This window comes from Thalassophryne amazonica, chromosome 17 (assembly GCF_902500255.1).
Source record: "Thalassophryne amazonica chromosome 17, fThaAma1.1, whole genome shotgun sequence".
In the NCBI taxonomy this organism is placed as follows: domain Eukaryota; kingdom Metazoa; phylum Chordata; class Actinopteri; order Batrachoidiformes; family Batrachoididae; genus Thalassophryne; species Thalassophryne amazonica.
Genome location: NC_047119.1, coordinates 70,138,456 through 70,150,791, shown reverse-complemented (window position 1 = coordinate 70,150,791; position 12,336 = coordinate 70,138,456). Strand labels below are relative to the sequence as shown.

The 12,336-nt window shown below is 43.8% G+C and overlaps 1 protein-coding gene across 2 annotated transcripts in view; it reads right to left on the bottom strand.

Annotated features, from left to right (window-relative positions):
* lrsam1 (leucine rich repeat and sterile alpha motif containing 1) overlaps positions 1 to 12,336 on the bottom strand; it is a 104,779-nt gene that overhangs the window by 40,379 nt on the left and 52,064 nt on the right. For both annotated transcript variants that reach the window (XM_034192427.1, XM_034192428.1), the window contains exons 13-16: positions 10,591 to 10,730; positions 10,457 to 10,501; positions 7,316 to 7,386; positions 3,271 to 3,370 (exon numbers count right to left, since the gene is read on the bottom strand). In XM_034192427.1, coding sequence (XP_034048318.1) covers positions 3,271 to 3,370; positions 7,316 to 7,386; positions 10,457 to 10,501; positions 10,591 to 10,730 — 356 coding nt within the window. The remainder of the gene's footprint in view (positions 1 to 3,270; positions 3,371 to 7,315; positions 7,387 to 10,456; positions 10,502 to 10,590; positions 10,731 to 12,336) is intronic.

Genomic DNA, 12,336 nt, shown 5'->3' with positions numbered 1-12,336 from the left:
TTCCTTCAAAAACATTTACTTTTGAAGTAATGCACATTATACAGCTGCTTGTGAGGACTTTCACCTTTTTTTTCCTTTGAGTTCTTTTCTGGTGGGTTTTTTTTTGGGGGGGGGGGGGGTTGCTGTTGGGCTGGTTTTGAGTGGTTACAAAGACCTGACAACCCTGTGTGAGAAACATGTTTTCACCACTACATCATCAAAACCACTTTCACGTAACTAAATGTGAAAAAAGGTGGTAATATTCAGTGTTAAGAGTTAAAGAGTTAACACAGTACAGCTTTCATTTTCAAGGTAATTACACCTAAATGACATGAATTATCCATTCCACAGATCAGTGGAATGTCTCAGAGATCATGTGGGCGTGTCACACAGAGCAACATCGACTGCAGATAAGTCATCCACTGCAGCTAAGTCATCTACTGTAGCTAAGTCATCTATTGCAACTAAGTCATCAACTACAGCTACGTCATAGACTGCAGCTAAGTCATCTATTGCAACTAAGTCATCTACTGCAGCTACGTCATAGATTGCAGCTAAGTCATCTATTGCAGCTAAGTCATCTACTGCAGCTAAGTCGTCGACTACAGCTACGTCATAGACTGCAGCTAAGTCATCTACTGCAACTAAGTCATCTACTGCAACTAAGTCATCTACTGCAACTAAGTCATCGACTACAGCTACGTCATAGACTGCAACTAAGTCATCTACTGCAACTAAGTCATCTACTGCAGTTAAGTCATCGACTACAGCTACGTCATAGACTGCAGCTAAGTCATCTATTGCAACTAAGTCATCTACTGCAGTTAAGTCATCAATCAATCAATCAATCAATTTTTTTATATAGCGCCAAATCACAACAAACAGTTGCCCCAAGGCGCTTTATATTGTAAGGCAAAGCCATACAATAATTATGTAAAAACCCCAACAGTCAAAACGACCCCCTGTGAGCAAGCACTTGGCTACAGTGGGAAGGAAAAACTCCCTTTTAACAGGAAGAAACCTCCAGCAGAACCAGGCTCAGGGAGGGGCAGTCTTCTGCTGGGACTGGTTGGGGCTGAGGGAGAGAACCAGGAAAAAGACATGCTGTGGAGGGGAGCAGAGATCGATCACTAATGATTAAATGCAGAGTGGTGCATACAGAGCAAAAAGAGAAAGAAACAGTGCATCATGGGAACCCCCCAGCAGTCTACGTCTATAGCAGCATAACTAAGGGATGGTTCAGGGTCACCTGATCCAGCCCTAACTATAAGCTTTAGCAAACAGGAAAGTTTTAAGCCTAATCTTAAAAGTAGAGAGGGTGTCTGTCTCCCTGATCTGAATTGGGAGCTGGTTCCACAGGAGAGGAGCCTGAAAGCTGAAGGCTCTGCCTCCCATTCTACTCTTACAAACCCTAGGAACTACAAGTAAGCCTGCAGTCTGAGAGCGAAGCGCTCTATTGGGGTGATATGGTACTACGAGGTCCCTAAGATAAGATGGGACCTGATTATTCAAAACCTTATAAGTAAGAAGAAGAATTTTAAATTCTATTCTAGAATTAACAGGAAGCCAATGAAGAGAGGCCAATATGGGTGAGATATGCTCTCTCCTTCTAGTCCCCGTCAGTACTCTAGCTGCAGCATTTTGAATTAACTGAAGGCTTTTTAGGGAACTTTTAGGACAACCTGATAATAATGAATTACAATAGTCCAGCCTAGAGGAAATAAATGCATGAATTAGTTTTTCAGCATCACTCTGAGACAAGACCTTTCTGATTTTAGAGATATTGCGTAAATGCAAAAAAGCAGTCCTACATATTTGTTTAATATGCGCTTTGAATGACATATCCTGATCAAAAATGACTCCAAGATTTCTCACAGTATTACTAGAGGTCAGGGTAATGCCATCCAGAGTAAGGATCTGGTTAGACACCATGTTTCTAAGATTTGTGGGGCCAAGTACAATAACTTCAGTTTTATCTGAGTTTAAAAGCAGGAAATTAGAAGTCATCCATGTCTTTATGTCTGTAAGACAATCCTGCAGTTTAGCTAATTGGTGTGTGTCCTCTGGCTTCATGGATAGATAAAGCTGGGTATCATCTGCGTAACAATGAAAATTTAAGCAATACCATTGTAGAAGAATTTTTAGGTCCATATTTGAACTGTGATGAACTATCAAGTGTCCTGATCCGAACTGTATGTCCTCTGGTTGAACTAGCAGGTGTTCAACCCAAAAAAAGGGCTCTATTAGTCATTTAGTCTGTCAGGGGCTTTCCAAGGCCTTTTAGGTGCTTTCCCGCAGGCCACGTGCGGGGGCCTCAGGCCAGCTGCACGTGTGGCTGAGGCCACGTGCGGAGGGGGCCTCAGGCCAGCTGCACCTGTGGCTGAAGGTCTTTTAAAAAAATCAGTTGTAAATCCTTCATGTTTTAATGGGAGCATTTGTCACATTGAAATAATGGCCTAACACCTGCTTAGGGTTCACTAGAGGACGCTTCCAATAGAAAACCATGTCTTGGGAATGAAATAAATAAAAAAGTCGAAGGAGGAGCGATGCCCGCGGGTCTCCAATAAATAGACGAGCGCGGTTGTCATATTCAGTCTCTCTAGAGGACTCAGTTTGTCTAAGCTTTGTGTCGAAGGCTTAAATAAACTTAAAAACTCTGTGCATTTTATCTTGCTTAAGGCTGAATTATTCTAAAGTGTTGTGTCATTTTCTAGCATATCACTTGCAATTAGTTTGTGTTATCTAAAAGACGACATCCTGAGAAGACTAAAGACGAGCCGCGACACCATCTAATAATACTGCCTAAGGGAAGCATGTATAAAGTGAATAAAATTGGTCCTAGCATCAACGTCATCGACTACAGCTACGTCATAGACTGCGGTTAAGTCATCGACTACAGCTACGTCATAGACTGCGGTTAAGTCATCGACTACAGCTACGTCATAGACTGCAGCTAAGACATCTATTGCAGCTAAGTCATCTACTGCAGTTAAGTCATCGACTACAGCTACGTCATGGACTGCAGCTAAGTCATCGACTGCGCGTGTGTCCTTGGCCTTCTCCAGTTGTCGGGGAAATCGACACTCAGGCACGTAGGCGCTGGATCATGTCCAGAAAGATGTGCTGCATGACCATCATGTCATAGCTGACGATCCCTCACAATGCAAATGATACTCCTCATGAGAGCCCTCCTACAACTGTTCCTCTGACACAAAGTTGTGTACATGCCTGAGTGAGGATGTGTGTGTTGAGTGTGAGGATATGTGTGTGTTGTGTGCGTGCACGCTGCACCTTTTGTAGGCCTCAGAGACGAGACTCTGTCTGCGAGACTCGCTGGCCTCCTGCAGGAGGCTCATGGAGCAGCTGTCTGACAGCATCTTCTGCATAGCCGCTAAACATACAGAGGACAGACGGAATTAACAAGCACATCAAGCAAGAAAAAAAAAGAAACATCCTACGAAACAGAGAGACTACAAAGATGAAGCTCAGGCGTAAGAATCGGTGTGAGCAAAAGCACTACTAATTAGTGTTTTTCTGACAGTAAAATCGGATTTGGACCTTTATTACTTTGTATTTTCATGCCACTGTGGAGATGAAAAACAGCCACAAACAAGAACGCAGCGAGATGAGGTCTTAGACTGAGCTTTAAAACAGAACTCTTGAAACTTACCGTTTGTGACTCAATGTGTTTAAAAGCTGCAAAATTAACAAGTAACCAAAATGCACAACTAAAGAATCCCACCAAAAACATAAATACACAACATTCAGAAAACAATCCATCTAAGAAGCACATTCGTGTATGTACGAGGTCTGTTAGAAAAGTATCCGACCTTTTTATTTTTTCAAAACAATATGGATTTGAATCACGTGTGATTGCATCAGCCAAGCTTGAACCTTCGTGCGCATGCGTGAGTTTTTTCATGCCTGTCGGTTGCATCATTCGCCTGTGAGCAGGCTTTGTGTGAGCAGTGGTCCACCCCTCTTGTCGGATTTTTATTGCGAATAAATGTCTGAATGATTTGGAGCTTTGCTGCATCAAATTTTTCCAGAAACTGAGAGACCTCCAGGTGGACACCATTCGGAAAATTCAAATGGCTTTCAGGGACGATTTTATGGGGATTACACAGATTAACGAGTGCTCCAGCCGGTTTAAAGACCGCACACAGCTGCTGAGAGCGCGCCGCGCTCCGAGCGCCGATCGACAGGCTCAAACCCCACTGAAACAACCAGATCATTTCCAACGTGAAGGCTTTGTTGATCTGTGACGTCGTGTGACTTACACAAAAATGGCAGGAGACGTGGACATCAGTACTTTTTCGGCACATTCCACTGTTACAGGAGTTTTTTTTCATGGAAAGAAAAGCGGACGGATGCGCCACGGAGCCGTTCATGGCGCGGCACAAAACCACCTCCGTGTTGGTCTCACAGGACAGCTTTGAGATGGCTTTCAGACAGCTGTCGGTGGGTTTTCAGTCGTGTGACTAACCGAGAAATTGTGGATGAGCTGGACATGCCAGAACATGTCCGGTGAGGCTTCATCACGGCGTTGCTTTGCACCATGCGGCTCCGTCCTGACGCACGGAATTCCTCCACTCCTCTTACCATGACAAAAACTCCTGTAACAGTGGAATGTGCCATTCATTTACAAACTGGACGCTGTGTTTTATCCGGGATGTCCTCTGACTAGCACAGGAATTGCGGAAGACGTGGACATCAGCACTTTTTCAGCACATTGAGACAGACGTGCGGAGGAATTCCGTGCGTCGCGGTGGAGCCGCATGGCGCAAAGCAACGCCGTGATGAAGCCTCACAGGACATGTTCTGGCATGTTAAGCTCATCCACAATTTCTCAGTTAGTCACATGACTGAAAACCCACCGACAGCCGTCTGAAAGCCATCTCAAAGCCGTCCTGTGAGACTAACACGGAGGTGGTTTTGTGCCGCGACATGAACGGCTCCGTGGCACATCCATCCGCTTTTCTTTCCATGAAAAAAACTCCTGTAACAGTGGAATGTGCCGAAAAAGTACTGATGTCCACATCTCCTGCCATTTTTGTGTAAGTCAGACGACGTCCTGGATCAACAAAGCCTTCACGTTGGAAGTGATCTGGTTGTTTCAGTGGGATTTGAGCCTGTCGATCGGCGCTCGGAGCGCTCTCAGTCGCTGTGGGCGGTCTTTAAACCGGCTGGATCACTCCTTAATCTGTGTAATCCCCATAAAATCGTCCCTGAAAGCCATCTGAATTTTCCGAATGGTTACCACCTGGAGGTCTCTCACAGTTTCTGGAAAAAATTGATGCAACAAAGCTCCAAATCGTTCAGACATTTATTCGCAATAAAAATCCAACAAGAGGGGTGGACCACTGCTCACACAAAGCCTGCTCACAGGCGAATGACGCAACCGACAGGTGTGAAAAAACCCACGCCTGCGCACGAAGGTTCAAGCTTGGCTGATGCAATCACACGTGATTCAAATCCATATGGTTTTTGAAAAAAATAAAAAGGTCGGATACTTTTCTAACAGACCTCGTATGTATATTTTCCATGTGAAATTATGCTGTGTATACGAGGTCTGTTAGAAAACTATCCGACCTTTTTATTTTTTAAAAAACTATATGGATTTGAATCATCTGCGCTTGCATCAGCCAAGCTTGAACCTTCACGCCTGTGGGTTGCGTCATTCGCCTGTGGGCAGGCTTTGAGTGAGCACTAGTCCACCTCCCGCGTCGGATTTTCATTGTCAGGAAAATGGCTGAGCGATTGGAGCAGCGCTGAATCAAATTTTTCCAGAAACTGTGAGAGACAGCCAGGTGGAAACCATTAGGAAGAATCAGACGGCTTTCGGTGAAGATACTCTGGGCGTCACACAGATTAAGGATCATTACAACTGGATTAAAGACGGCCCACAGCGGCGCAGGGTGCGCCGCGCTCCGAGTGGTCATCGACAGGCTGACACGACCAGATCATTTCCAAAGTGATGGCTGTGTTGATCCGGGACGTCGTCTGACTACCAGAGAAATTGTGGAAGAGGTGTACATCAGCACTTTTGCGGCACATTCCACTGTTACAGGAGATTTTGTAATGAAAGACGTGCGGAGGAATTCGCGCGTCGGGACGGAGCCGCTCATGGCGCACAACAAAAAGCATGTCCGTGTTGGAAGTCTCACAGGACATGTGGCATGCCCAGCTGTTACACAATTTCTCGGATACTCACTCGATTGAAAAGCCACCAAAAGCCGTCTGACTCTTCCGAATGGTTTCCAACACGGACGTGCTTTTTTTGTGCGCCATGAGCGGCTCCGTCCCAACGCGCGAATTCCTCCGCACGTCTTTCATTACAAAATCTCCTGTAACAGTGGAATATGCCGCAAAAGTGCTGATGTACACCTCTTCCACAATTTCTCTGGTAGTCAGACGACGTCCCGGATCAACACAGCCTTCACTTTGGAAATGATCTGGTCGTTTCAGCCTGTCGATGGCCGCTCGGAGCGCGGCGCGCCCTGCGCTGCTGTGGGCTGTCTTTAATCTGGTTGTAATGATCCTTAATCTGTGTGACACCCAGCGTATCTTCACCGAAAGCCGTCTGAATCTTCCGAATGGTTTCCACCTGGCTGTCTTTCACAGTTTCTGGAAAAATTTGATTCAGCGCTGCTCCAATCGCTCAGCCATTTTCCTGACAATGAAAATCCGTTGCGGGGGTGGACCAGTGCTCACTCAAAGCCTGCCCACAGGCGAATGACGCAACCAACAGGCGTGAAAAAACTCACGCATGCGCACGAAGGTTCAAGCTTGGCTGATGCAAGCGCACATGATTCAAATCCATATAGTTTTTAAAAAAATAAAAAGGTCGGATAGTTTTCTAACAGACCTCGTATATTGCACAACGGGAGCGGTTGCCATCATAAGTGGTCAAATCCCGCAGGCTTCAAATGAGACTGTGGTGTCATATAACAATGATTGAGAATTGGAAGAGAAACATCTTTTAAAGTTGTCAATAAGAAACAGATTAATTTGACGACAGCGTCAGCTGGAATGACAACGCGGGTGCAATCCTCAAATCATGTTTAGACTGAAAAATGTCAGTCAGGTACACTGCCAGTTTTTGTAATTTTGCGTCTGTACAACACCACAATGGAGTTGAAAGAAAACATTCAAGATATGCTTGTAGTGTAGATTTTGAGCTTTAATTTAAGAGGTCTAACAAAAATATTGCAATAACACATGAAGGAATTACCCCCCGTTTCTGTGCATAGTGCCTCTGTTTTCTGAGGCTGTAACGTTACTTGTGGCTGTGAGTCTAATAATTCAACAAAGCTAAAGTGGTTGTCGAGCTCACCTGCCACCTCCCTCTTCCTCAGCGAGTTAGCTTCTTCCTGAGTGATGGCTGTCAGATGTTCCATGCGGATTCTGTGGAAAGTAACAGCAGCTCTGTAAAAATATCTGAAGAAAAGAATACAGCCCCAATGCAGAGCGGACAACATTACAGCAACCTGTTTCAAGTTCCCTGGAAATGAGACCCTTGTTCTAATTTCTGTGGCATTTTCTATGGAGTTTATTCCGTCAATACCCCCTTACATGGGGATGAAGTCCCTTGTGTGACCAGAAAATCTGGAGGATGCCAGGGGCTGCTCAAGGAAAGCACAGTGCACGCCTAGGTTGTACAGGGCACGCACCATGGAGGCACACAGGAAGCAATATTTGGCATGGTCGACATTAATTTTTGAACATGTTCAAAACAAACACAGAGGGGATGCAGAGGCTGGATGACGCTCAAAGGAGGCACAGATTAGACACAAAGGTGGTACAGACAATGCGATAGTCGGCCAACGGACGCTCAATGAACACACAATAATGCTGGAAGTCTGCCGAGATTTTGATGAATAAAGTTCATTATAAAGTGCTGTTGTTGTATTTACAATGTAGGTTACCACAGCAAATGCAACACCAAACGAAATTCAGCCAACCAATCAATCACTACTGCAAAAAGTAAATGGTGGATAAGCTATTTACGCACGCATTTTTTCCTGTTGGGGGAGGTGATGGGCCAGTGGTTAAGGCGTTGGGTTTGAGACCAGAAGATCCACGGTTCAAATCCCAGCCTGACTGGAAAATCACTAAGGGCACTTGGGCAAGGTCCTTAATCCCCTAGTTGCTTCCGGTGTGTAGTGAGCGCCTTGTGTGGCAGCACCCTCACATCGGGGTGAATGTGAGGCATTATTGTAAAATTGCAAAAAAAAAAAAAAAAAAGGATTGGTATTCCTTTCTTTTTTGTTAAGTGAGGATACAGTAGTGTTCAGAATAATAGTAGTGCTATGTGACTAAAAAGATTAATCCAGGTTTTGAGTATATTTCTTATTGTTACATGGGAAACAAGGTACCAGTAGATTCAGTAGATTCTCACAAATCCAACAAGACCAAGCATTCATGATATGCACACTCTTAAAGCTGTGAAATTGGGCTGTTAGCAAAAAAAAAAAGTAGAAAAGGGGGTTCACAATAATAGTAGTGTGGCATTCAGTCAGTGAATTTGTCAATTTTGTGGAACAAACAGGTGTGAATCAGGTGTCTCCTATTTAAGGATGAAGCCAGCACCTGTTGAACATGCTTTTCTCTTTGAAAGCCTGAGGAAAATGGGACGTTCAAGACATAACAGCGTAGTTTGATTAAAAAGTTGATTGGAAAGGGGAAAACTTATACGCAGGTGCAAAAAATTATAGGCTGTTCATCTACAATGATCTCCAATGCTTTAAAATGGACAAAAAAAAAAAAAAACAGAGATGCGTGGAAGAAAACAGAAAACAACCATCAAAATGGATAGAAGAATAACCAGAATGGCAAAGGCTCACCCATTGATCAGCTCCAGGATGATCAAAGACAGTCTGGAGTTACCTGTAAGTGCTGTGACAGTTGGCCTAAAGAGAAATGGAGGAATATTTTGTGGACTGATGAGAGTAAAATTGTTCTTTTTGGGTCCAAGGGGCGCAGACAGTTTGTGAGACGACCCCCAAACTCTGAATTCAAGCCACAGTTCACAGTGAAGACAGTGAAGCATGGTGGTGCAAGCATCATGATATGGGCATGTTTCTCCTACTATGGCACAGGTGTTAAACTGATTCCAGAAAGGGCCAAGAGTGTGCAGGTTTTCTTTGTAACAACCCACTGCACCAGGTGATTTCACAGATTGTTCGGATGTTTTGATGGCTCAGCTAAAGAAGTCAGGAGTGTGCTTCAAATGCTTACGCTTCCACAATGAAGATGGCAGCTGCAGTCAAAAGTTCCTGTGTTCTAAAGAAGACTGTCGGAAAGGAGGGTCCTCAGACCACAACTACTTGCACTGCCCGTTGCCACCAACAAAAAAGAACGATAAAAAGATCGAAGAGCAGAGTAAAACAAAAGTGACCCAAAGAACTGAACACTGATTAACATCACTTTGAGCAGATGGAATCAGTTAAGCAGTGGAATCACCTGGTGCAGTGGGTGGTTACAAAGAAAACCTGCACCCTCTTGGCCCTTTCTGGAATCAGTTTGACACCTACTGGTACCTTGTTTCCCATGTAACAATAAGAAATATACTCAAAACCTGGATTAATCTTTTTAGTCATATAGCACTATTATTCTGAACACTACTGTACGTGATCAGAAGTGTGACCTCCATGGTGATGAGTGTCAAAGCGCACAGACCCACAGCGGGTGCTTTCACTTGACTCTTTCAGTTCCTTGGACAGCGGCGCAACCCGAGGCTCGTGTCTAAAATGAGCACAGTGGGCAGAGTCCAAGAAATCAGACAGGGAATGTTTCTACTTCAACAGCAAGGCAAAAAGTGATGGAAAAGCACATGAATCCTGAATATATTTTATATATATCCAGATGCATATGGTCACAAAGCAGATGCCAGTGTCGTCCAAAAAAAACAACAAAAAAAAACAGTGAAACAACGCACAAGGGATATTAGAGCACTTATCCATCCTGACAATTTTTTTGGAAGCACAAGGAATGGTGTCCTGTGTAAGGGACCCTTAATTAAGTCATCTTTCACATGGTTTTCAGGTTTTCCAAGAAGAAAAAGGAAAGGGACTCACTCATACCATACGAAAGTTTTTAACTCTTTATGACAAAGGATTAGACTGTGTTGTCACCAAACGTGTGTGTAACTTGTTTAAACATTAACTGCAGTGTGAATTAATGTTGTGATGGTAGGTCATGTTTCTCACCCTGACAGACACCATCATTCCTCTGAGGAGGGCAAACAAAATAGAATTTTATATTATGATTATATTATTTGTGTGTGTGTGTTGGGGGGGGGGGGGGGGCAGTGCCACGGCTACTGTTGCCAAGTAACAGGCCAGTTATAGGCAGACACACATACACATATCAGTGTTTTGGGTTCTTGTGATCATGCACAAACAGAAACCGTGTAACAGTCAGCAGGTCGGCTGGTGCAGCGGCTCCAATATGAACCATGTGTCCATCAACTTACCGGTCTTCCTCCAAAGCCTGAAGAAAGTCTGCACTCTTCTTCTGCCTGCAGAGGTAGGTGGAACAAACACCACAGTTGGTGGGGACTGCAGACACACACAGCGGCAGCGCACACACGGCTCGCTCAGGTCTTACCGCCTGTTGTCCATGAGCATGTTGTTGATGCGACCGCTGATGTTATCTTCAGCCTCTCGGACTCGTTCCAGCACCAGCAGGCGCTCAGCCTCCTGAGCCCTCTGCTGCAGGGTGACACCCTGTTCCAGGCGCTCCTGCTCCTGCACATCAGACAGTTTTAGAGAGAGAGAAAATAAAACACACATCACATTTCCCAAAACAAGACCAAAGAAAGCAACTTTGAAAAAAAAATAAAAAAAAATACTAAAACTCAATTATTATTATGTATTACAGTCAGCTAAAGTAGATTTAGTTATGAGCTGCACCTGAAGCTGAAAGGGAACTGCATCAAGAAAGGGACGAGAATGTGCAGATTTGACGTTGTCTTTAGATGTTGACGGGAAGCGCATCTACTGTTTTCGATGTGGTCACAATGCAGCTCTATGTGGGTGCTACCATTTGGTAGGGCCACATTAATGGCAACCACAAATACAATCAAATGTTTGATGAGACATACATCAGTTTGTGGAGATCCCTGTCTTCTCCCACCTGTCGTTAGTGCGTTTGCATCTCCAGATCATCGTTTGGACAGAGGTGGCACTGACCAGCGTTCAAATCAAAACAGCTGCACAATGCAGCATTTTCAAAAGCACATTTTTACTTACTTTTGGATTTTATTGGATAAACCAGAGACACTGTGAAACCAGCTGAACAGTCCGATTGCTTACATACAGCCTGATGATGGAGTGGCACAGGCAAGACATGACGTTTGCCTGAATGCACATGGGAGACTTGAGCCTAGGTTTGATCTACTTTCTTGTGTCAAAGTCCATCTCTGTTCCATCCCACCATGAGCTGTGACTGGTGGTACTACAGGCACAATGTACAGTTTCGCCAGTCACAGCCACAGAAGGCTAACACTCCCTCACAGTTGGATTAGTGTCTTGGTGGCTTCCCTCACTAGTCTCCTTCTTTTACACGTATGTTTACTCCTCCAGACAGATTTATCACACAGTACTATAATGTTTGACTTCATTTAAATCAAGTCATTAAAAATACAAAGACCCTAACTTGTCTCCAGAAAACGGGGTGGACCGTCTCGTTGGGCCTCGCAATATCCTTTCATTAGATCACATCAGAGTCTGCTGTGTGTCCAACAAAAGTGTGATTCATCCTGCTGTACGTCTGGAAATGTGAGTGCTGTTTGCTTTTACACATGCACAAATATAAAAGAATGAAATCAATCACATTAGTAGTTTACATGTCCCAGAGAAGTCGTAGTACTGGGGAGAAATTCAGGTGTGTCAATTTAAATTCTCCTAATCTGATTGACAGCCATTATCAGATAAAACATATCGGATTTTGCCATTTAAATGATCAGTTAATAATCAGATAACGGTCAATAATCAGATGGCAACCGGATTTTTACGTGCATGTAAACGTGCTCAGTGTTATGATAAATATGGTCATATTCAGATGTTTGTTTGTAAGCATGATTAGGAAAATGACACGTAAAAATGTCAGCCAGAACCTTCAGGATCATCAAGTAAATTATTGAACATTTCAAGTGACATTTTTTCCATCTTTATAATTTTGTGGAAATCTTTTGGACATTACCTATTGCATTTTCCAGAGTACAAGTTGCCTTGTTTGTACTAGGTTATGACTTATACTCTGGCACAACTTATATATAGCAAAAAAATGTGTGTTCATTCTATTTGTTTGTTCAGTTATTATTATTATTGTAACTATTTAAATAGGCTTTTC